This window comes from Sphaeramia orbicularis, chromosome 10 (genome assembly GCF_902148855.1).
Source record: "Sphaeramia orbicularis chromosome 10, fSphaOr1.1, whole genome shotgun sequence".
Classification (NCBI taxonomy): domain Eukaryota; kingdom Metazoa; phylum Chordata; class Actinopteri; order Kurtiformes; family Apogonidae; genus Sphaeramia; species Sphaeramia orbicularis.
The window spans coordinates 37,535,984-37,562,623 of record NC_043966.1 but is presented as its reverse complement, the minus strand read 5'-3'; the positions used below and the strand labels follow the sequence as shown (position 1 = coordinate 37,562,623).

The window sequence follows — 26,640 nt, the reverse complement described above, 5'->3', positions numbered from 1 at the left end:
GGCTCAATTTTTCCCTCAGTCTGAGTCAATATTAATAAGGTTTGATCTTTATCTGATCTCTTCACCCCACCAAGGAGAATATAGATGAGATCAGTGCTCTGTTTGAGCAGCAGTTCAATACATCTCAAGCTCAATAACACACATCAGGCAGTCTGAACAGGATATAGCTTCACTGCAAATGGTTAAGAAAAATCGAGGGTGGCATTTTGATTTGGACTTCTGCTGCAAAACTTTTAATAAATGCTTGCTCAAATAACAGCCTGTCTCTTGACATAATTTGGGAGTTGTTCAGTGTTTGGCTTGTAAATGCCTGGCTCTAACAAACACCTGGTCAGCTTAGGTGCTAAAGCAAATAAAAACACATGCCAGTATTAGAGGCTTTTCGGTTTTTATATCTACATGAGCTCAGTTTGCATGTCTCTCTCTTTCTCTCCCACTCCTGTAGATTTAGACTTCTGTAAAACCGGTCAGATGAGGAGCCCAGACTACCACATCCACCCACAGCAGCAGCAGCAGCACCAGGAGGAGGAGGAGGAGGCGCTGTGCTCCGGACCTGCCGCTCACGTCCACGGCCGCGGCTACTCCCTGGGCGTGGGTTCGGATGTGGACACGGAGCCGGAGGTGGACCCCTCCCCCGCCCACGGCCTGCAGCACATGTGGATGCGCGGCCTCAAGTCTGAGCAGAGCTCCTGCCTCACGAGCCGAGCCAACTCCGCTCTGTCTCTTACAGACACCGAGCACGACAGAAAGTCTGAGCCTGACAATGGTGAGTCGAACCCTCCTCTTCTTACTCTGCAAAGGAAGTATCCATCACTATGCGAACAAAAAGGTGGAGAAAAATTTAACTCAGTAGATCCAGAGCTTTGATGGTTGATGCTTTTTCGTGTTAGTTTCGTGCACTATATGCTGAAGTCGAGATATTTTTGTACTTTTTGTTACTGGCTGTATTTTAATGCGTTCTCTAACCGTATTATATTATAAGGAAGAGGAGGAAATTTCCAACCAGGCAAAACAACATATAACATTATAAGTCCTTTCAAGGTTCAAGTTACAGCCCGAGGCAATTATGTGATTGAAACTCTCAGTTTTTGAACTAATGCTAATGCCGAAGTTCCTCTCTCTTTGAAGGCTCTTTGATGTGACTAAATACAGAAAGTGCTCTATTGGTTATTTAGTCTCTGAGGTAAGCTTGTGCTAGAGGTGAACCTGGGGTTGACTGGGGATGGAGCCTTAGGTAAGTCCGGCACAGAGCATCCATGGTGTGTGAGGCTTGGAAGGGATTGAATATCCATTGGAGACTGGGGGACAGATTTTGGTTTAAGTCCTGGGGGAAATGGAATTGCAAGGGGTTGAACGTGTACAGTACCTGACCGGCTGCCTGGGGGCCGCTGACAACCAGCTCTGTGGGGAAGACTATAGCCTGGAAGGAGAAGTTGAGAGGCGAGGGTGAAGATATGGGGCCAACTAGAAAAGAGTCTGGGATGGTGCCAGCTATCTGTCTTGCACCGCTGGGCTTGGCTGGGCTCCCTGCAGATGGAGAGTTAGTTAGAGGTGCACACAAACAAAGACAGAGCTCTCCAACCCATCCCCAAGGGCACTGTCTGTTTATGTGGTGGAAAAGGTGGAACGTATTCAGTGGCAGAGAAAAAAGAGAGGGTAGTAGAGGGAAAAAGAGAATTACAGAAGGGAAAATACAAGACAGAGAGCAAAAAAAAAAATGCTAATGAGAGAATAGAAATGGTAATGTAATGGTATAATTAGAATGAGAATAAAAGGGAATGAGTAGTTGAGGGTAAAATAGGTGAAGGAGAAGCAGGTTTGGTGTTGGTGGGAGATGGAGAATGTGTGAGAGGAGGACAGGAAGATGTGTTTTTTTATGTTTAGGATGCACCCAGGGGTGCTGTTTAATGACAGCCGGATTGGACATGGAGTCAGCCTTGCGCAGAATCACAGGATGGAAGAGGCAGAGTGAGAAAGAGAGAGACAGAGTGAGAGAGATTGGGAGTGCTTGCAGCATTACACAGTAATCAATTTGTGATGGCTGTGTGCATATGGACCAAAGTTATTACCATTTGAGATGAGGGACTCCATCTTTATCCAGGGTCAGAATGAAAAGCTGCAAAAAAGGGGGGAGGCAGATGGGCTTGCAGCAGAGGAAACAGAAGCAAATGAGGATGGATGAAGTCACACAAGTGAGAGGAGAGGATTTAAATGTTCAAAGCATTTGGCTTTACTGCTACAATGCACCAGGAAAGCTGGTTTATGTGTGGATTTCATACTGTATGTCACATGAGGAGCTGCATGTCCCACGCCACTCCAAACGTTGAACCGTCTCTCGCTTCTTTTTTTCACCTCCAGAATAAGCTCCTCTTTGCCTCACTTTACCCCTTTTCCTCTGCATTTTCTCCTGAATTGTGATCCCTCACTTGGCACCCGTTCTTTTTTTTTTTCTTTTTCCACAACCAACACCCCATTTATTTTCATCCTCTTCCTGTCCATCTCTCTCTCTAACACGTGGCCAGGTGTGTCCATGCGTGGCATCCTCTAATAGGAAATGCATTATGGATGTCACATTTCTCTCCATCAGCACAACAAAGTCTTACACACACCTCTGTTCCCGGCGATAATGAAAGTTAGAGGCACTCACAAAAAGATGTTGGCGTAAAGGGGCTGAAATCAAAAAGCTGGCGTCCCTGCCAAAATGAAAGTGCATTTTAAGTCGGCCCGACCTTGCACTCCCTTTGTCTTCAGAGCTCGCCCCCCTCCCAAACCCATTAATGATGTCAGCTTCAAACTGGCAGGAATCCTTTTGTTCCTGGTCTGATTGAAGTTGACAAGTCAATTTAGTCAGAGTGTGTGTATTTGTGTGTATGTGTTTATATGTATGTGCGGTTTGGGTTGTGAGAAACATCGAGAGAGGGAGAGACAGATTAGGAAAGAGTAAAGGAGATTGACGTTTAGCTTGTGTGTGAAGCCACGTTCGTACAGAAATCTGTCTGCGCTGGCTTTCATGTGTGTATACGTGCGTCTGTATCCTGGGGTGGAGACGGGAGGGGTTCACGTGTCCAACTGTGACACCTCCCTTCAGGGAGGCCACAGGCGGTCTCGATCACCAGTCAGACCTGCTGACAAATTTAGGAAAACATCAACACCCTGAACTGACGACAGTACAACGGTAGAACAGAAGAGACTGGCAGTAGAAAGATGAAGTGCAGTTCAGATAGAGTTTAACACTGACACATACATGCTCTGGCAAGTATGTGGACGCAAATATATCACTGATGCATGTAACATTCAAGCGCTAGTGTTCATAATATGTGGAGAACTTTCTGTTTCTGTTAGTATTGACACATACACACTGTTAAACATTTTCATCGGCGGCTGTTCTGAATATAGACACAGTAAATCAGAATGATGTACTTGTAGTCAGTGCTGGGTGGGTTTTTTTTAAGCTGTATTTTATTGCTGAGTATATGCCTCTTAAATGAAATTCATAACATACTCTGATCAATTTTTCAAAGTAAATAAACACATTGCTTTACTGTAATATTAAAGGTAACAGTGTTTATGAACGGTATCTAAAGTGCAATATATGAAAACTGTTGTAACTGTTAACATATGGGAAAAACAAACGCAGTGTTATTTTGTCTGAAAACCCAATTTTTTCCCCCTGACATTTAATTTTCCAAAGTGTCAAGTTAGAAAACCAGTAAACAAAGATGAAAATAAAAATATGGGAATTTAAAGGGCCATAGTAGAACATTTTGCTCTTACTTATTTTTTGAAGTGCATTTCACAGCCTTGAAAATAACCCTCTTAAAAAACAAAAAAAAATAAATAAAAAAAATGTAAATGTGAAGGCAGTTTTTGCTTTATTTGTTTTTTTTCTCACAACAGGAAGTAGGTAAAATGTGTGAAAAAGTGGGAATAGATCTAGTCCTTTGCCCACTGTACCTTATCCCCTGTGTCATGTGTGAACTGGTAGACTACACTGCATGTACGGTCTAGATATGTTTTTGTAGTTGTTTTTTTTTTTAGATCAGGGAGTCATGGAAAATTCATGATGTGTTTTTAATTTTAGAGTAAGTAAGGCAGATTATATAAACTACAACTGCAATTAAATACTGCTACTACTTATATTTGTGTTCTAAATACGTAACACTGTTACACATGTTCCATTTACAGTTGGATTGTTTTAGAATATGTATTTGTTAGTATATCTGTACATCCACTAATTCCCTGCAGTAGGACTCTGATGTCAAATATCCAAGTATCCCAAAGTCTAAATCTGTTAAATATGTGGTGTGAATTAGTCACGACATAGTGAATTTTTAAATGTCAAAATAACAATAACTGGGAGCAGAAAAAAACAGCGAAGAGCTGCTTAATGGAGCTGATATTAAAAAGGAATGAACAATCTTTGACTTTATTAGAGAGTACCTAACGGAACACTGTAGACAAAATAATACATAAATACATTATTATGCATAAAGTTTAAAATATTTCCACCTGTTTCATCATGAAAGTGACAATGTGATTTATTTTTGATAGATAAAGCGTAACTGGGACTCAGTATGTAATCATCGGACCTGGTCAAAGGTGATTACTGATGTGTATGAATAGGAATAAATAGATGAATGTTTCTGAAAATAACATTATTCCAGATTCCATTTATTGTCATTGTATACACAGAGCATACACAACTACATTCTGATGCGCTTGTAAAAAAATGATACTTCTTGAGTAAAAAAAAGGAAATATAGGTGCTTCTATGAAACTGGGTTCATTTTGGTACCTGGCACTTTGCCAGCTTTTTTAGACCCAATAACAAAAGAGAAATTTAGACATATTTCCCCCTAGGATGTACCTAATGATGACCTCAGACAAATGCAAAAAAAAAAAAAATTATATCAGTGCTCTGAGCCATCCCAAAATTAATGAATTTTTAATAAAATATTGGGGCCAAAAATAGGACCAAAATTGGGACAGGAAAAGCTACCTAGGTGTTAGTGGATTTTATTTTGAAAACATCACATGAAATGGTCTTATATACTGCTATAAATAAAGACACACTGTTAAACTTGATGATCCTAGTGGTTTTTATAATCCAGACATGCAGGTTTCTCATTCCAGGTTTCACGTTTAACCCATTGTGTCCACTTGCGTTACATACAGAACCTGCCCAGTTTAACGCATATAAATCGCAAAGGATTTTAGAACAGCGGTTATTTTTGTCAAACACTCTGCCTTGCATATTTAGTTCAATTCCCAAAATGTACCTGTGAGAGAATGAAGAGATATTTAAAAAAAAATAGCAGCATACAATTTTGGTGTCCTTTTGACCGTGTTACATGCAGATTTCTGTATTAAATATAATGTAAAATACTATAAAAATGTGTTTTATCTGAAAATAGTTTCTCTTATCTCATTGGGTATTTATTTTTAAAACAGACCCAAAGTGCTTCCAAACTTGCTTCATAACATTAGTCTACATCTGGTTTGAATTTTTAGCCCCATGTCCTGTTTTTAGGGACCAGTTTCACAGAAACACCCATATACAATGCAAAAAAAATTTAAATAGTAAAAGACACACACTCTACCCCTTCCATTCTGTCAACTCATGCATTCACACATTCATACCTAGTTAAAATGAAGAGGACAGTAAGAGGTAAATACAGTAGTTATTGCACATTTTAGTTTTTTATTATTGCACATTATTGATTACGGTTATTGCACATTGTTTTCCATTATTGCACACAATAATATGCAAAAACAATAAGAACATCCGTAGAGTGCAAAGCCGCTGCATGCACACTCGACACCATCTTTTTGTCCAATTTCCAAATTTATGTGCAACAGTGTTTATACGTGTAGAATAAAAGCACTTACTGTGAGTGATTTTTCCATTTGTGGAGCTGTTGCTTTCCCTCCGAGTCAGTAATTTGAGTTAAAAAGTGTTATATTAGCCATCGGACACTATCACAACCAAGTTCTGCAAGTTCGATACGTTTGCAGAACATCCTAATGACACCGATAAATGATCAAATGAATTGATCTGCCTCTATTAGTGACCTTTAAAAAGCATCAGTAGATGTTTTCTTCACTTTACAAAGTTCTATGCTTGCTGCTTATGCCTGTTTGAAGCTTTATGCGAAGTTAGGATCATTTGTTGCCGAGTTTCTCAAGTTAATTGAAATCAAGGAAAACATGCATCTTTTCTACAGAACTGAAAATGTAATCAATGCGAGACGGCTTCATTGTCAATGACTTTAATGTTCACGTAGGTGGGAAGGCTAAGATAGACTTGTTGAGAAAAAGAGACAAGGGGGGCTGATGAGATAGCGAGAGCTCGCAGATTTGTTGGTGTCAGTCTTCCGAGTTACTGCTGTGTGGAATATTAAAAAACGACATTAGCTGTATTATCTGGGTTACAACGCTGTCCTATAATGAGATGCTAATTAATTGGCCACTTTTTCATTAGTTTAATCAGTTGCAGATTCACTCCTAGCCTGGTGTCTATCTTTTTGGCTTATCTTTTTGCTTCCACTTTCGGGATTGGCACATCGCAGCCAGCCTCCTGGTTTTACATCGCTGCACTTTTAATACATCATCCTTCAAGCAGAAAGGTTCCAAGGCTGCTGCAAACACAAGTCCAATGAAAGGCTCTATCACTCATTATGGTAGATAACTTTCTGTGCTAAAATGCAAATATCTGTGTAATTACCATGGCCTGAGTAAGCACATGATTCTGATTGGCCGGGGGACGTCCAATATTTTTTTTTAAAAACTTGACATCTCCCTTGTAAGTGTCTGATCACAGTGCTAAATTAATACCCCAGAAAGGTCCGAGTGTTCCATTTCCGACCGTACACTGCAGATAATGGTTTGAAGAAAATGGGTTTTCAAATCGCCTCGAACAGTTAGTGTCCCTGAGTTAGCAATCATGCCTTATGAAAGCACGAGTATTGAAAAACATGGTACATTCGGTTGTAATCCCCCTGTGTCCTGATGCGATATGACCGGCAAGCGACACGGCCTTAATAATAGATACACACAAAGACAAGGCAGGGCAGAACAAAAACCTGAAGTGTATGAAAGTGTCATTAGCATGCACACTACTCATTTCCTGTTTAGTAGGAAGACAGTATGTAAATAAGCAGGATGAACTAAATGAATGTTAAAACTCAAATCATGTCATCTAACACTGACTGAAGACAAATTAATTACAACGGAAATGCAAGGCCCTTCTGTGTTAATTTTCATTGGGCATGAATTTATTTACACTTGACAGCTTGTGTCTCTTGAATTCAATTTGAGCACAGCCATTTCTCAAACAAATTTTTCTGTAATGCAAGTTTTAATTCTTTTGTTTTTTGCTCTTTTTTTTTTCCTACACACAGACACTTACCCAGCCCGAACAAATCAGAACTACGTATTTGAAGAAAACACAAACACAGAGCCATCTTCATTATACTTTGTGTAATTTCTAGCAGTGGGTATCTTTTAATGTCTGTAAAACGCTGCTTCATACACTTTGCTGCGTGTTTAAAATGTACTGTAATTGCTCTTAATCTGAAACACAGGAAATGCAAGGACTTTACTTGCACTAAATGAGGCATGTTGCTCTAAAATAGATTGCATCCATTAGACCTTCAAATAAAGTCATCTAAAATATTTTTTTTTTTTTTTTTTTTTTTTTTACAATGTAGCTGTTGTCCTTGCCTTGAAATAAGACAAGCATGAATGTTACCTAAAACATAAATGTTACATGCCTGATATAAACTAGGTTGTTTGAGGGCCCGAGGGACTGCACAATGTCATTGAGGGCCTTCATATCCTTTATAAACATGGTCCATTATTTTTTTTAATGATCTGTTAAAGTTTTGGAGTGGAGTTTGGCCAAGCCGTGCTCAAGAAAGTGCTGTAGAGGGTTAGTAAGGGCGTGAAGACAGAAATGACCTTATGGTTTAATGAGCAAGAATACGACACTGAGGAAGACAAAGCCAGGGCAAAGAGGAGATAGGGAGACGGAACAGGTTCGCTGGCAAGTGAAGACATTGCACAGGATATTAAAGAGCCATCATCAGAAAATCCTGGCCAGATTTACCTTTTGTACCACTTTTAATTTAGCAAGCAGTCCCCTGATACGAGTTACAACTGGAATAGGTAATGAAGTGATGGAACATTGTGCAACAGGTGCTGCACAGAAATAGATTTCAGATGGGAATCAGATCTTCAGGATTTCTCATTTTTATGATGCAATTCTGACTGTTATTAAGCAATTTGGACTTTAATTAGATACTAAGGGAATTACAAATGTTTCATATAAGCTCTCTTATCCAAAAGTATCAGATAAGAACATTTAAGTGAGTGAATGAATGAAATGGTTTTTATGTGTTTTTTTCCTCCTTCTGATGTTGGAAGACACAAATCTGCTTTTGGCAGCTCTGCAGCCATGATAACCTCAGTGGATTCAGGAAACAACAAAACCCTCATATAGAGACATCTGCAGATGTGCCAATACATCCACATATGTGCACACACACACACACCCAGATGCATACACACCACGGTGCTGCATCATTGTGTCTCTCTCCTCCTTCCCTGGTGTGTTTGTGTGTGCATGTGTGGACATCTAAGTGGCAACACCAGGAAAACAGCCGCATACTCCAACTCCCTTCTTGCCTTCCAAAGGCCCAAGGGGTTTTGCAGGAATGGATTTGTCTATTAGCTCGTAAAGAACATTGCTCAGTGCCATATCGATCATCTGAGCTGTAACGTTTAGGGTCTTTAAGTTGTAGAGTTGATCTAGTGGTACACGGACTCCCCTGGCTATTTTACCAGAGTGAGAGATGATCAACTTAACCCTGGTGCCGTGCTTGGCCAGAGGAAACGCTATAAACACGTCCGCTGGAGCCAGAAACCGTTTTTATTGAACCGACCGTTCTCCATCCAGGAGAGGCTGAAGAGCGACCGTGAATCCACCAGGTGCCTTATTGTAACACCAGTGCTGTTGTGTGGGTTTCCTTTCTTTAATAGCCGTCTCATCACAGTAAGTCATGCGGGCGTCTGTACTTGACAAGCTGTCAGAGTGCTGGACCCCACCCTGTTGTCCTAATGATGAACCTTTACAGCTCACTGATCTAAAGAAAGACCTACTGGACTGTACTGAGGGTTGATGGAGGGTTAGGGTGTGTGTGTGTGTGTGTGTGTGTAGGTGTGTGAGGTAGAGAGTGAAAGAAAGAAAGAAAAGAGATAATTTTCTTTTCTGCCTTTTTTCTCTCTCTGTAAATGCTTACACCCCTCCTCTATTCTCATCTCGGTGCCATGGCAACAGTCATCAAATCAGAACATCAGCTTTCATCTCATGCTGTCCACTGGCAGCCTACAGGCTGTCTGTATACATAAACTGTGTGATGGAAACATCAATGTGTCCAGCCACTATTTGCCGTTTTAATAAGTTGTCCGAACCTGTACAATTTGCCGATCACCTACACAGCACAGGAGGTGAGAGGCAGAGAGGCATGATCATTTTTTCCATTGCTTTTTTTTTTTCTTTTAAATAAACAGTCCAATAAGCGAGCAGAGAACTGTTTTTAGCTTCCAGCGCTGTTGGAGTATTAAAATGAGGAGAGAGCATGGTGAGTGGCACATGAATAAGCTCACAGCAGAAAGGAACAATAGCCCTGAGAGTGTACCGAGAGATTAGTGCAAATCAGTGTTCTGTACCGGGGGTGGGGGGTGTGAGGGGGCTGAGTGGGGGTGGAGGACACAAAGGTGCCTATGTGGACAAATGCACACACACTTAGATGCCCACACATGCTCCTGATGTTTTGTGTTCTGTGTGTATGAGCGGTCAGTGGGGTGATTATCTTTGAGGAATGGCTGTAAATGCTACCGTGACACAACTGGACCCACCAAGTGGAATACATTCTACCTTATACATGTCACAGCTGTTGATTGGAAACAACAAAATAGTCTGGTGAAGTTTAGAAGAACATTATGGTTAGAGTAAAATAGACCCTCTCACAACTTAACAACATATTAGAAGCCTTTTTGTGGAACACTTTGTAGTGTATATGTAATAGTAGACATGGACAAGACATGAACGTAGCATGGTTGGCTAGAGTCACATGGGTGCAAATTGTCGCTATTCCACCCCAATTATACATGAGCATTGTAGACTATAGACACTAGACAAAGATTATTTTATAAGCTACTGGTATTGGTAGGACTTGGTTCCAATAGTTGTCACTGGCTATTATCAGGAACTGGAATTACAATCAGCTATCAGGTTTACAGAAACTTTAACAGCATGTCTTACTTTTGAACATAGATGTGTTAAATGCATGAATCAATACAATACTAGTGTGTTGACCTGTAGGGAATCACAGGTTCTAGATGTAATAGTTTTTATTAAGGCTGCACGATATTGGAAAAAGCTGACATTGCGATTTTTTTAACCCAGCGATATATATATTTTGCGATACTAAAAAATACTCAGGAGGATATCAACAGCTGCGTGGTACTGATGTAAATGGTCAAACAAATTAGTTGTGTGTCCCCTCGTTGTGGCGACAGGTGCATTAAGGCACTATCAACACAGAACATATGTTTCAGTATCATCCCTCTTGTAGCCGAAATAATTCCAGATAACTGATGTTGCTTTTCTTATTGGCACCAAGTCTTCATTTTTGGATATAATATATATTTTTGGATATAATAAGAATTATTGTGATTGTTGGATCGCTATGCGCAGTGTGTGTCAGGTACCCAGGTTGAAATTAGATGAGAACATGTGAAGTTTATTTACCTCCTACATTGCAGGACCTGCGATGTGACTATTGCGCACACGTACACTGCGATGATGATACTCAAATGATATATTGTGCAGCTCTAGTTTTTGTGCTGGGGAGAGCTGACTTTTGGGAAAAGATAGACTGATAAAATTTTTTTGGTAAATCATGATATCTTTTCCATTTTCAACACGCTGGTAAAACTAAAGCCCGGTTCACAGAGGGGTTCACTGCCTCCTCTGCCGGCTCAGCCAATTTAAAACACTATTCTAGTGGATTATGAACATGATAAAAGTAATATGATGCACCTTTCTGTGCAGAGTGGACTTCTCTTTGGTTGTTCCCGTCGGTCGCTGCTCCGCTGGACAGTTGTCTCTGTTGACTGTGCCTGAAGTAACAGTACGGTCTATCACACCCATTTCTGCTGCCTCTGTCTTCGCTGTAGTCCGTGTAAAAAGGGCAGTCAGTCCCTCGGAAGAAACCGGTGGATCTTGGCATTATCTCCAGATGTTCATCTCAGACCCACTTGGCTTTATAATTACAATTTAGTAATTTTGTTGTACTTCAAAAGCTTGTAAGAGTGACGAAACAATAACAACATCCCTACGGCGCCATGTTGGAATGTTCGAGGAATTGAAATCTTGCGTTAATTCGGTAGTGTCGCGCTGTTCCACGTTATAGAGGAGAGCTAACGGTATTGTATTCCAAAATTACTAATATTTCCCAAAATATCGGTCCTATCAACTTCCCATTTTCGCTAGTCTCTTCCTTGACTAAATATACATAAGTATGCCAAACTGCTGCACTCAGCTGTTTCCACTTCCCTTTTATAATATAGATGCAATAAACCCATCACAAACATCTTATCTGGGAAAATACCCAGGTCTGTATTTTTAATGTCCCATTTGAATGTAAAAGCCATCCAGTCTCTTGACAATATGTATCTGCTTCAAAGGCAATAATGTCTCCCATGCATTAATATAAATGATGATTAACAACAACACCTCTTTTATCTTCAAGTGCCAGTTGGAATTTCAATAAGGTCCACTTTAGTCCAGCAAATATTGTAAAAAAAAAGAAAAAAAAAAAAAAAAAAAAAACAAGGGAAAATTGTGTTGAGAGTTCAGAATAATGATTTTTTTAAATTCAGTTCAGCTTTTTCTGTCATATTCAGATGCTCAGGGCACACACATCTGTATGCGACATCATGTCATATGGAAGTTGGTCAACTATCATCTACTTATATGCATCTATTTATAGAACTGGCATCACATATTCATCCTTTACTTTATTTCACACTGCAGCAGAGAGCTCAGCTGTGTTTGGTGTTCAGGAATATTTTGAAAAATGTAACTGGTGGGGTCAATAAAGCTCTTCCTGTTCACCCTATAAGGACTACCATTATAACAGGCTGCCTAGATTTCTTTTTGTTGTTGTTGTTGCAATAAAAGTGTCAGAAAATGTCTTTTTTTGCCAATTCTTTTGTACCTTTTCTCAGGAAGAACTGAACTTCCAATATCTAGCCATTCGTTATCATTATTATATGTAATAAATGCTTAAAATAGTGTGCTATAGCAAAACAAAAACTGACTTGCATTTTTTTAATCATATGTATTATGAACAACAACTGTAAATGTTCAGAACAAAATTTTATGAGATTACTCATAAATAAACTTTCAACTATTTTACATGTGGTCAAACACATTTGTTTGTCTAGAGCATTCTGTTTTTATGCTATATCTTAATATTTTTATTACTTCTAGTCATTTTTAGCCTATCAATGAAAGTGATCACTGAAAAAAGGCAAAAAAAACTCAACAAAAAAACAGTGAAACTCGACAAAAACATGGCGAAACACACTAGTAGAACACTCCAAATCAGCACTATCACTATTATATACAATTATTTATATGAATTCACAGCTAAAACCTTGCTGAAAAGTGTCTTTCATTGGCTGTAAAATTCAGATTGGGTCAGCAGAGACACACATCATCTTAAAAGGATTAAATAAAGGTTTGTGACAGTGACAGCGGATTTTGTACATGAAGTTTTCCATTTTTACAAATTGTGAAGTTAGCATTTAGAAGAACCTCACTCAATGACCCACACCTTTTTCCAAAAATACAACATGGCACCCTCTCCTATGGTGGCAGCTGAGTGTTGTTATTTTTCTATTCTGCCCTTTGACGTTAAGGGGATGATGCCTCCATAGTATTATTTGTCAAAAGGACAGAAAAAAAAAAGACTGAATAAAATTTAAAAAAAAAAAAAAAAGTGGTGCCAGGCACAACAAACCCCACCCCTCACACATATTTTGCCCATTATAAGTATATTGGAAGATATTAAAAATTCTTAAAAATTCTACCCTCAACCTACTTTTCCCAAAATGTAGTGACAACTATTCTGGGTCACTGGTAATCTATAAAGTCAATTTGGTATGAATTCACCCAATAGTTTTGCTGCTACAGCCATTTGAAATCTCCCCCATTATAAGTAAATTGGGAAAAAAAAAAAACAATTTTAAAAATTCATAAAAAATTCTAACTTTGACCTACTTTTCCCAAAATGTAATGAGATTCATTCTAGGTCACTGGCAGTCTGTGAACGAAATTTGGTATGAATTCAACCAGTAGTTATATTATAATTACCCCTTGCCTGTCCTTCGGGGGGCTGGGGTAATTAATAAATAAAAAAGAAGACAGAACCTGGCAGCAGAACATGGTGGACCTACTCTACCATGTGTAAGCAAACCCGTTCTAAGGTAATGAAAACATGATGATTCTTACTTTCTGGTAAACATACAGGGTGGGGAAGCAAAATTTACAATGAACATTTAGTTGTTTTTTCTCAGCAGGCACTACATCAATTGTTTTGAAACCAAACATATATTGATGTCATAATCATATCTAACACTATTATCCATACCTTTTCAGAAACTTTTGCCCATATGAGTAATCAGGAAAGCAAACGTCAAAGAGTGTGTGATTTGCTGAATGCACTCGTCACACCAAAGGAGATTTCAAAATAGCTGGAGTGTCCATAAAGACTGTTTATAATGTAAAGAAGAGAATGACTATGAGCAAAACTATTACGAGAAAGTCTGGAAGTGGAGGAAGCAACAAAAAACATACCAAAGCTTTTATTAAAGCTCTCAAATCCAAAATCCTAAAGGATCCAACCAAATCCATGAGAAAAATGGCAATTGAACTTGAGGTAGACAACAAGACTGTTAGAAATGCAGTAAAATATGATTTAAAGTTAAAATCTTACACAAGAACACCAAAACACTTGTTGACAACAGCAACAAATCCAACTTTAGCAATTTTTGGGAATCATGTTTATGGCTGCCTTCTAGCCCAGATCTAAACCCTCTGGATTCTGCTATTTGGGGCGTTTTAGAACATACTGCCAATAGAACATCACACAGCAATGTCGACTTTCTTAAAGATACTATTAAAAAAGAATGGGAGAAGTTGTCACCCGAATATTTGAGGAACACTTGCACAAGTTTCAGGAAGCGTGTGAAGGCAGTTACTGAGAAAGAAGGAGGACACATAGAATAAAAACATTTTCTATTATGTCAGTTTTCTTGTGGCAAATAAATTCTCATGACTTTCAATAAACTAATTGGTCATACACTGTCTTTCAATCCCTGCCTCAAAATATTGTAAATTTTGCTTCCCCACCCTGTACACTCATGAAAACATACTAATAATGTATTCTCTCTGCGTTTAATTTTCCCCAAATCTCTCTAAACCTTACTGTGAACACGGTGAACTTTAAAATTCATCATTCATTTTGACAGCGTTTCTTTTGTTTTTTTTTTTTTTTTTTTTTTCATGCACTTGAATTGTATCAGGCCTCAAGAAGAGACAGTAGCTTCTAGCAGCTTGAAAGCTTAATTGAACAATGTTGGAGTAAGGAAAAAGACAAGTAAGCAAGTTGGGACCTTTATATTATGTCGCACACAATAACACCCTGAGTGCGGATGAATGGGGCCTGTCGCTGAGCAAGCTTCTGCTGTGAAAAAAGCTCACCTACAGGTTCATTGTTATTCTGATAATCATAATTGTCATCTGAGCCTGCAGAGGGATTTGAATACATCTGCCAAGAGGATGCCAGTGATAGTAATGACAGCGTAGTGGTTTCCCTGCCATTAACAATCGCTGCCATTTTACTTTAACTGCTTGTAGTAATGGCTGCTCTAGCGGCGTCTCCTCCATCAATGCCATAGTGATACTGCCAGGGATACTTCTGCCATAACTGCATCAGTGCCATTGTTAAAGGCTGCCATCGGTGCCGCGGTGCCAGTAGTAAAGGCTGTTCTTTCATGGCACCGTGCCCTGAGCCTGTCAGACCTCCAGGGTGTGTGCACCACCTGTCATTATCAGCTCTCAGCCCTGGCAGCTTCGGACAACTAATGGTCCGCTGGGTCTCGCCCAACAATCTGCTGACCAGTGTGAGTGCTGCCGGTCAACACCTACGCACGCACATGTCCATGGTCGCACATACATGAACACACGACAAACAGACACACAAACAGGCGTGACATGTCTTATAGAAGTTATGGGGACAATAAAACCTTTGTAGTAGGTCTGAGTGATAAAACTGCAATTATCACCATTTTTATATATATATTTTTTTATTATGGTGATTAATATGATTTTTTTTCGGCATTCTTGGCTACAACACTAGATGTTTAGAACTTCAGATGAGTTTAAGACCACAAACAACAGTGTTTTGAGTTGTTTTTGTGTTGTTGAATAAAAACTCAGATTCCATTCATTTTCTTTGTATGAATACAAACACAACAAAACTAAATACTAAACCACAAAATCAGAAAGTACAGGTGTGGTTTTGTCTGGATATGCTGTTTTTGTTTTCTTGTTTTCATCTTTTTCTGTTTTGTTTTGTTTTGTTTTCAGCGTTTTTGTCATTCATGTGGTTGTTGGTTACATGTCATTTTCATCTTATTGTGTCTTGAATGCCGGTTTTTTTATTTTGTTAGCAATTTCAAACCATAAATAATGGTCTAGTTATTGTCTAGGACCAAAAATCAACCTTGAAACTAGAAGGAATAAATGATTTCACATTTATCGTGGTAGTTTTTTTTTTTTTTAATATGAAATTCTTTCTTTTAACTTTTTTTTTTCAGTATATCACCTATCCCTAACTTCAATCACACCTTTGCACTATATTCTATATAACACTGTTCAAGTGTTTTTTCATCAACACTGGTTCTTGACAGCTTGCATAAATGGAACAGCATAGGTTTCCTCAAGTGACTCTGACATGTAGAAGTCCATTAATCTCAGGAGGAGTCAAAGTGCTTGTACCAAACCTGCCATTAGCTGAATATTTAGGTTTGCATTTTCTTCTCCCTCTTACTACAATTCCTGCTCACAACCGTAAATTCAAAGCCAGCAACTACACACTGAAAATGGCAGGTTTTTGTGAAGATTTGGATTGTGCAACAACTAAAGGTTCCTTTCTTTTTTGGTTCTTTTGGTTGGTGTTTTTTTTTTTTCAGCCTTTTTAACACCAGGCCTCACCTCCCCATGCGCAAATGTTCCACCAAAACAAGCCCCCCTCCTCACAAGGAGCCAGGGAGTCTTTTTTTTTTTTTTTTTACCATATTCCAGAAAGTGTTTTACCAGACCTTTCTCCAACTCTGGCACAACACTCAAACCAAATGTGGAGATCTTGAGGTCTGGTTGTGTGAAACTCCAGTAAAGCTGTTAGATGGGGCGGCCATTTTCTGTCTCTTGGGTTTGCAGACTAGATGATACATTGGTGTATTGGTGTCTTATACTGTTTACTATTACTGTCTCTTTTTGATCATTCTGTTTATTTTTGTATAGTCTAATGCTATGTAGCCCTGCGATGAACTGGTGACATGTCCAGGGTGTACCCCGCCTTTGCCCATAAGTAGCTGGGATAGGCTCCAGTGACCCTAGTGAGGGTAAAGCAGGTTCAGATCATGAATGAATGAATGAATGAATGAATAATGCTATGTAGACAGTCAGTTTCTCCATCTTAGAGCCTCCCTTTGTCATGTTGTTCTGGAATTCCAGTGCAAAAGTAAAGTAAAACACCACTCAGGTAGGCTCCAAACAGCCCTAGTTCCAATGCATTAACACTGAACTTCTTTCTACAGATACTAAATCAAAAGGTTTTAACATTTTCCAGAATTTATTCTAGTCTCATTTGTTGTTTTTGCAACTTTGAGTATCTGATCTTGTCCAGCTTTAATGTATTGCTCCATTAATTAGATCTCAGGGCAAACATAGAATGCTTTGACATTTGCCATGTTGAATGAAAGTAATGTGTGACAGCTTGCTCGCCTGTCGATCAGACTTTCAGAGTTTTGCTTTATTTAATACAATGCATGTTTTCCTGACAGACAGTGCCACTGTAGTTGTAGTTAATGTCTTACAGTAACAAGACTGTTTAATGGATTTGTTACCCAGTGCTTGATGAAGTTTGTATTTAGCATTAAATCACCCATGACTACTCGTACTCCCACAGCTCTGCCCCTTTCATCCAAATATGGTCATTTCCCAAACCAGAGAGTCAACATGGCTATGGCCAAATCCTGATCCAGAAGCCAAAGGGTGAGGTCATGGTTTCTCCATTCACAATTTCTGAACAGACTTTGTAAGAAACGCTGCACCTTTTGCTACGATTAGGCCTGGCTCCCTGTTTTTTTAGAGAACATGGTCCACAGCATACATTGTCAGGATTTTGAAAGAATGCATATTTATTCCTGTTTTAGACCAACATCAACCTGGTCACTGGTGACCCATTTTAGCGTCACAGTAAGGGTTAGATATGAGCCATGTTGGAAAAGGGATTCAGCAACATTTTAAAAACTTTCAAATGAAGTCTAGTACATGTGTGTTGGCCTCATATTTATTAACTTTAAAACTTGACTTTAGCTGAGAGGTTGGGTTTGATGAAAACAGAGGATGTTAAAAGGTTAAAGAAAAAAAACAAAAAAAAACTAGCAACTACTTTTTGCTATTTATGTTACAGTACCAAGACCATTAAATGGCTTTTTTATCCACAGGGGTGCAACGGTACACGTCGTACTGTTTGGTACACCCCTAGTGGTTCAATTGCCATTTTAAAATGACATTTCCAGACAATTCGCATTTATATTAGTGCTTTGTAAACTACTGACTTACGGAATTCTACTGCCATTGGTTGGAGCCAGACGCAGAGCCCGGCTGGAGCTGGACATGGAGTTGGACCCAGCCCATTTGACTTAAACGGAACTCATATCCAGTTCTGAGTAAGGGCTCATTTATGATCTACGTTAAAGACACAGATGGATATGGATGGAGCGTTCTGTCCGTCCCCTGCGTACATTACGTACGTAATTCTGTTAGTTTTACAGGAGCTTGCAGATCTGTACCCAGACGGAGAATATGGAGCAGTACCACCGGGATCTGTGGAGGCAGTGTTGAAATTTGAACAGAATAATTTCCACTAATAGCAGAACTTTTCAAAGAGCGACTGTGTGTGTTAGTGAAAAACTACCGACAACTACCGACAACTACTGACAACTACCGACAACTACCCTTGTCAATATTAACATTAGTATCCACATTAGAAAAAACCTCCTCTGTTGTTGCCATGTTTGTTATTGACTTTCTTCTTCTTCTCAAGAAACTTTACTCTTCTTTGTGGTATTCGGCCAGTATGGTAATTAAGAGCAGCGCCCTCTGGTGGATTGATTGAGAAATGCTCATTCCAATGTACAGGATGCATTGAATTATGAAGGCAGTGACATATGACAACATTAGAAACGGATTTACCTATTTACGTACTTAAAGTGGACATCACTGAGCCTTAAGGCTCTTCATCAGCTCCCAGTTACGTTTTGTCACACAGCTGGGCTCTGCATCCGAACTGTACCATGAACCGCGACTCAAGAACTGCAATACATACCAAACCATGGATAACCTGTACTGTTGCATCCCCAGTTACCCAGTGCTTGAAGAACTTTGTATTTAGCATTGAATCACCCATGGCTAATCGTATTCCCACAGCTCTGCTTCTTTTGTCCAAATATGATCACTTCCTGATCCAGAAAGCCAACAAGGCAATGGCCAAATTGCTCCATGTTGGAAAGGAGATACAGCCACATTTTAAACACTTTCAAATGAAGTTTAATACATGGGTGTTTATTAGCTTTAAAACTTAGCTTTAGCTCAGAGGTTGGGCTCCATGAAAAGAGAGGATGTTAAAAGGTAAAAAAAAAAAAGATACATAAGACTGTTTCGTCATTCACTTACATTGGGATGGACTTCCTATATTCAGAGGGGAATTGTCTGTATGATTTATAGGACTGGATTGCAACCTTTGTCACAGACAGCTTGTAATTGAAAAAGCCACAATAGGACTTTGAAAAGCCATTAATTGTTACAGTTAATTAAGGTAAACATTAAATGAAGAGAGTTTTAATTGGTTTCTGTTGATGAGGGTAGGGATCTAGGGTGACCAGAATCTGCATATGTAAATAACTGAAAACTCCTCCAGGCTTCAGCTTAGCTCTTCGCAATAGAGTCCTGTATCTCTCTCTCTCTCTCTCTCTCTCTCTCTCTCTCTCTCTCTCTCTTTCTCTTTCTCGCTCTCTCTCTCCCGAGCGCTGTTTTGGTTTATTTCCTCTGTCTCTGTGTTTTGACACGCTCTTTCTCCCTGCGTCTCTCTTCCTGCACACATCCATGCATGCAAACATACATAGATGCACTGACTCAAACACCTTGGCCTCAGCTAAAGCTGTCATAAATACAAATGGGCTGCTTTTATCAAGTGACATTGACGTGATGTATGTACATGCTAAAATGCTAAAAACTGGCGCTCCCTGAAGAGATACATTTGTTAAGATGAGACATGACAGATTGGCATAAGACATCACCTTCAATACACAGGATTATCCCTAGGCCCTGATGATCCAGCAGGGTAGATTTATTTTAGCATTTTATTTTTGAAGGTTTGGAGCTTTTGTTGATATGTGTGTGCCCAGTGGTGCTCGTCATAACATATTTGATTGACTACTTTCTCCTTGCCCTAAAGACTCATTTACAATGTCATACTATGCATGAGTTACATTGTGTGCATATGGAAAGTACTGCATATACATCAGGTAGTTTTTGCTTTTTTCACTGAGCTTTAAACAGCCGCAACCTATGCCAAAGGAGAGTTAATAGTGTGCCCAATCACTTTGCTAGACAGATCACCCTAACACCAGATAGATAATGATGCTGTTAAATAAATAGCTCCTTAAAATGATTCAGATTGTTGCTAAAAGCACATGCATTTTATGGGTGACTTGGGAAAAGAGAGTAGTGGTGTTGGTGGGGGTGAGTTAGTGGGTGAATTTGCATTGCGATGTCTGCGTTTAGAGATGTGTGTATGAGACAGGCAGACAATTGGACGGCTGTTTGCTCACCCGGTCACCCTGCTGCAGTAGAAAAGCTTCTCATGGCCAATGCAGTGCTCTTGCCAGTGTTTCACAAAAAAAAAAAAAAAGAAAAAAAAAAAACACTGAACGTGCTAGAGCTGTCCAAACAGATGCTCAGTGCCATTCCAGATAGTGTTTACGTGTGTGTGTGTGTGTGTAGTGGGTGGGGTAGGCATGTGCAAGTGTACGGATGTGCACGTCACATGTGTGTTCGCGCGGTTCTTTGCGAGTGTGCTCTTTGTATCTCTGCCTGCTTGTGCGAGTGTTTTTGTTCCAAACAGATGTTTTTTACAATGTGTGTGTACAAGCTGATTCAGATCAACACCAGCCGGTGCAGTGAGTCTGGCCAAGGTGGATAATATTCACCACAAGCTAGAGCCAATAATACACGCAGTAGACCTAGAGAGGGCAAGATTTAGAGAACACATGCAGGTACACCTTTACATTTCATTTATATTTAAGCTTTTGTTCTGTAAATATAAAGTACAGTGAACCAACATGAAACATAATAATAACTATAAGTAGCATTGCAAGTGAACAGTTCTAAGCAATCACAAGGCAGGTAGGTATGTTCAAATTCATAAGTAAATGACAAGGTGTTGGATTTAGGTGCAGGCTGTTGTATGAATGAGTGGGCTCAAAACGTTCTTATTTTCTGTACTTGAAAGCTGTAAAATGTGCCTTTTTTGTCCTACTGTGACCTCGGGGTATATTATAATGTGCTGAAGGAGGACATCTGCACTTTTCAGACTGAATAGAAATGCTACAATGATTCTTAAGGTTTTCTAACCCCCTGAACAGTGTTCGGAGTAATGCATTACAAAAGTAATGTATTACAGCACAGGTGTCAAACTTGCGGCCCGGGGGCCAAATCCAGCCCACTAAAGGATCCAATCTGGCCTGTAGGATGGATTTGTGAAATACAAAAATTACACTGAAGATATTAACAATCGAGGATGTCAAAATCATTTTAATTCAGATTCCACATACAGAGCAATTAGATATCGAGTAGGTCAGACCAGTAAGATACTATCATATTAAACCTATAAATAATGAAAACAGCAAAGTTTCTCTTTGTTTTAGTGTAAAAAAGTAAAATTACATGAAAATGTTTATTTTAAAACACTGTTATTTTACAAAAAATGTGAATAACCTGAAATGTCTTAAGATAAGTAAATGTCATTTTACCAATATTCTGAATGTTATTAAATGTTTTGTGTATTTGTAATTGTAATGTAAGTTATAATGCACACATGTAAATGATAAACTAATAATATGAGGCATAATATTGCTAAAAATTGCAGTTGTTTTTCTTAAGACGTTTCGAGTTGTTCATGTTATTCCGATTTTTGTAGATATAAACATTATCATAATTTAATTTAACTTTTTTCACTCTTATTATTTTACCGGTCCGGCCCACTTGAGATCATATTGGGCTGAATGTGGCCCCTGAACTAAAATGAGTTTGACACCCCTGCATTACAGTAACATAAGGTTTCTCAACCTTTTTTGAACCAAGCCCCACTAACTGCATCAGTCTACTGGTGCTCCCCCTGTGCCTGAAAAAATGTGTGGGAGGGGGGCCTACTTCTACAAGTAACATGATGGACCTGTATGTGGAGGATGTGGTGGGTTATATAGCTGTGTAGATAAAGCTGTGAGGAAGTGAAAGGGAATTCCCCTCACCTTATCACTGACTACCTGCTGCCCCCCAAAAAACAAAAAATGTGCCACCCCACCCCCCGCCTGTCACTGACCTCAATCTGTCCTCAATCCAGACCTCAATACATAATTCTACATAACACGACGGACCTGTATGTGGAGGAGGTGTCGATAAAGCTGTGAGAAAGTGAAAGTGAGCTCCCCTCACCTCATCACTGACTATCTGCAGTATGTGCAGATTTATAATGTTGTGATGTACAACAGTAGTTGCTAACGCACCCGCACACATGCACGATGATATCACTTGTGTCCCCCCAGGAGAGTGTCCGCGCCCCCCCAGGTTGAGAACCACTGCACTAACAGATTAGTTTTTGCTATAACACAGTAGTGTAAGGCATTACTAATCATTTTTCAGTAATATTTTACTTGTTACATGTTCAATAGCACTTCCATTACAACTCACTTTTTGCTCGTAATTTAATTGCTCCAATGAAAAAAAAAAAAAAAAAAAAAAAAAAAAAAAACTAAACAGCAAGACCATGTGACTTTAAGGAATCGAAAAATGCAGGAAATGCAGCAGAAAAGTTCTATTTCCTGTTGGTGTTCAGCCAGTGGGTGAAGATGGCTGAAGACAGTCCATTGTCCACATGGACGTATATTCATTACTAACCCTAACCCTGCTTTACAGAAGGTAGTTAGCATGATCCCTGTGATCAGCAATGACAAGGTAAGCTAACGTTTCTATGACTAGTTGGAATTCTTTTATCGATTGTGGATTTATGTACTGGTCATCTGCCTTGGCGCTGCGCCCCCTGTTTGAACATGTAAAATGTTGAAAGAAAAATGCAAGCGTTCCTGTGGGGATTTAAACATCGGGTGATCATTTTACTTTGGGGGGGGGTTCATGTAATGCATTACAATTCTGAGACAGTAATATTGTAATGTAAGGAATTATGTTTAGATAACAGTAACAAGTAATCTGTAATGTATTACAGTTTGGAAGTAACTTGCACAACACTGTCCCTGAACTTGAGATGCATTCAAGGTGGAGTAAGCTGGTGTTGTTGTTTTTTATTTTGTTTTGCATAAATGGAATCACTGCAATTCTGACTGAATGAGGAAGATTCTGGTATGATTTGGGTAGTGAGCAGAAATGAGAGTAGTCTGCATGATGTGTTGAGAGATGATCACCTCGGGGAAGCATGAGCCGAGCCATAACCAAGCCAGAGCTGCAGAGCGAGAGAGAGAGAGAGAGAGAGAGAGAGAGAGATAATGGTGTATGCGGATGTGGTTCTTCTTTTGAGTCTTTTTGGGTCAGCACCAGAGATGGGTCAGCACACAGAGCAGAGGAAACAGAGGGAGGCAGAATGAATGAGAGTAATATCTCATATGTCTGTCCTTGCCCCCGGTTGCCCTCAGTCAAATCCTCACCATTATGCTTTCATGCCTGATTTATGTGATGCAGGCGATGTAGCAGTATCTTTTCTTTTGACTTTACAAGACAGGAAACAGAGAGGAGGCAAACATCGTAAACCAGTTTTGGAGCGGTGTTTATACCTGTGCAACATAAACCGAACAATGTAGCGACTAAATATAAATCCCGTCGGTACGGACTCACGTCATCCCTCGTGTTGTCGGAGCTCTGGGAAATGCAGTTTCTTTTGCTATGGTGTAATGGTGAGTGGGCAGGACTTACACAAGAGCTATTTACATCTTGTCTTAGTTGAATGAATTTCCCCTGATAACCCAGGCAGGGAGGAGTACCGAAAAAGGGAGGGGAGGGGAAGGGGCGGCCAGGCAGATGAGCCGGGAGATGTACTGGAAGTGTATCTCTACAGCTGTACGCTACATTAGTGGAATGAATGCAGAGTGATGCACAGTCACTACCAATTAAAAGGGCAAGAGAGAGGGAAATCTATAGATTAATGTACTTATGACCATAGCACGGCCACGAGAGGCAATGTGTGGGATGGTTTATCACTGATGAAGGTTATGATTGCACGGATGTAACATGGGTTATAATCATCACAGAAATAAACATGGCTGGTTGGTGGTGTTGCAATAATCAGTTAATACTTTAATGAAGACATGATGGCTTGGAGATCAAAACCTCCCGAGCTGAGATTGCTGCTCCAGCTAATTTTACTTATACAAGCACAGCGTGGCTTTACACTCCAGCACACTGAGCTGAAATATTTCCTTTATAAAGCCCCCTTTTTTTCCCATGCAGCAGCAAGCGTACATTTTCCAATTTCAAAGCATTTCTTTAGCGCAATTATTTACCGGGGTGCAGCCACAAGAGAAGCCAATTGTTAAGTGCATGCCAGGGAGTTGCATTTATAGTTACACTTACATTTTGTTTTGCCAGAGGTTGACGTTAGGCATCATCTTGCACATAGCGTTTGTTCATTTGTCAAACTCTCTCTCCACTATCTCCCATTTCTCAACACCTCCCAGTATGATCAGCCACAGACTCCAACCACCCGCGGCGAATGTGAATTAACAGACGGCATGCTGCTCGCAGCACCTTGCTTGCCACTGAAACAGATTCATCACACAGACCTAGATACTGCCTTCTCTCACTTATACGCACATACACACACTTTTTCACCTTAGAATAGCACCTCACATATCATACATCCATAGTGTTACACTCTTCACGCTTACATGCTGCACTTTGAGATCAGAAGAACAATTACATGGGTAACAAAATGTTCTTTGGTTTCCTTTGGGTGATGTTGACTAGATATCTGTGGCAGGAATAAACTTCCTCCTACGTTTACTTTTATGGTCTTTACCCATAAAGACACAAACAGCCACCGACGACCAAAACCACCTACTGATATTAAATGCTTAATACCTGCTGATCCACTAATCTTATCAATATATGTATATAATTGGTGTAAAATACAGTTTGTCCCCTTTTCATGGTCATCAGATATAACCCATTTGGACGTTCAGAGGCTCTGTAGTTACCGTGGAAACACCATCATCTTCTACAACACTGATTCACCAGTAAAACCAGTGGAGTTGGAGCAATGACAGTGGATGGACACACTTGTTTTTATGTTCAGTTAATGGTATATTTTATTCAAAAAGTCACTTTTTCTTCAGTTTTTCTCTGTTTTGATATAACCTTTGAATTTACTCTAAGCTTTTATGAACATCTACTGGATCAGTGAATTAAATATTGGAAAATACCTGATTTACACTGAAAAAACTCAAACTAAAGAGGATAATATTACCATAAAGGGTGACAAATCACTTAAGAAAGGTTAAATATAGAGGAAAAATTAATTTGGGAACTGCCACAAAAGTACCAGTGGGTCTTTACGGGTTAATGTGAACGTCCCTGCAGGTTCTCAATTTGCCACATTAATATATGACTACAGCTGGAAGAAAATCAATGTCCATTGGAAGTTGAAAGGAAGAGTGGGGCAGGGTTGCCCACAGGTCAGAGGTGCATTGTGGGATATTGACCAGCTACCATGGTGGAGTAGGTGCGTTCTGAAAACACATCACATCTACACGAATATTATTGACAGAGGCTGCCAAGCCATGCTCCGTAGTAACGTGGACAGATACTTTATTAACCTCGGAGAGGAAATTCATTTTCACAGTCAATATATGAAAGAAACAGAGGAGGCAGAGGAGGTTTTTCACATTTGTACAGGTGTACCGTAGTTAGGTCTCCACATGACACCTGATACTTTGGAAGAATATGTACAAGTGTTGCTTTAACCCTTTATAGGGCACTCATAGATATGCTCTGAAATTCTAAATTTCAGCCTTAGTGTGTTATTGGAGGACAAAAGACTTTAAGAGTTTTGTGAAATTTTTACAAACATTTTATTGTTATGTAGAAAATCAAGCTTGTTACCATATTTGGTTCTTTACCCATAAGGGGCAAAACAAAAAAACACATGTAATGTAAAAAAACCAAAAAAACATGTATTTTAGAACATTACAACATGACTTTTAGAACATTAGAACATCATAAATGCTGCTCCAGACACCTGTCCACATCCACATTATCCCTTTGAACATCATTCCTTACATTAGTACCATTACTTCATGGTACCTAACAAAGCAGGTACACTCACTGTTCATGCAGAGGTGGACCTTACAGACCCTGTAGACCACATTGGACCTGAGATTATTAACTCACTGCCCTCACTGGAACTGTTGATGTCACTGTTTTGTAATGTAAACAGAAATGATCCAGAAATAGTCACTTGCCCAATAAAGGGTTAAACCAGAGAAACAGCAGCAATCTCCCAGCATCCAGAAACTTGTCAATTATTAATTTGTTGTGCTAAAGCGTGATACTAATAATTGCTATTTATGTTAAACGCTGAAGTAATAACCAGACGATTGTTAAAATGCCATAATATCCCATCATATTATGGTAACACTTAGTCCATAGTCTTTCATAATCACATAATGGTATTTAGAAGTTTTTGTTTTCTTTGTCATGGTCAGAAAAACACATCCTCTAATTAACGCTCCGGCAACAGATCACATTGTTTAAGGTAAAGTCTCCCAGTGACATTAAATGTAACCCACTGAGACAACAAAAGCCTTTGTTTTTCTGTGTTGTACGCAAACGTTGAGTGTTCTGCGATATGGCGTTCAAATGGCCTTTTTCAAAGAACGGTCTGCTTTTCCTCCTTTAATCTCATTAAAGCTCGAACATCCTTAACCGGTAAAGCT

General features: G+C 39.4%; 1 protein-coding gene across 1 annotated transcript in view; it reads left to right on the top strand.

The window, feature by feature from the left end:
- tenm1 (teneurin transmembrane protein 1) overlaps positions 1–26,640 on the top strand; it is a 269,383-nt gene that overhangs the window by 31,644 nt on the left and 211,099 nt on the right. Inside the window, exon 3 of the mRNA XM_030145470.1 lies at positions 446–766. Coding sequence (XP_030001330.1) covers positions 446–766 — 321 coding nt within the window. The remainder of the gene's footprint in view (positions 1–445; positions 767–26,640) is intronic.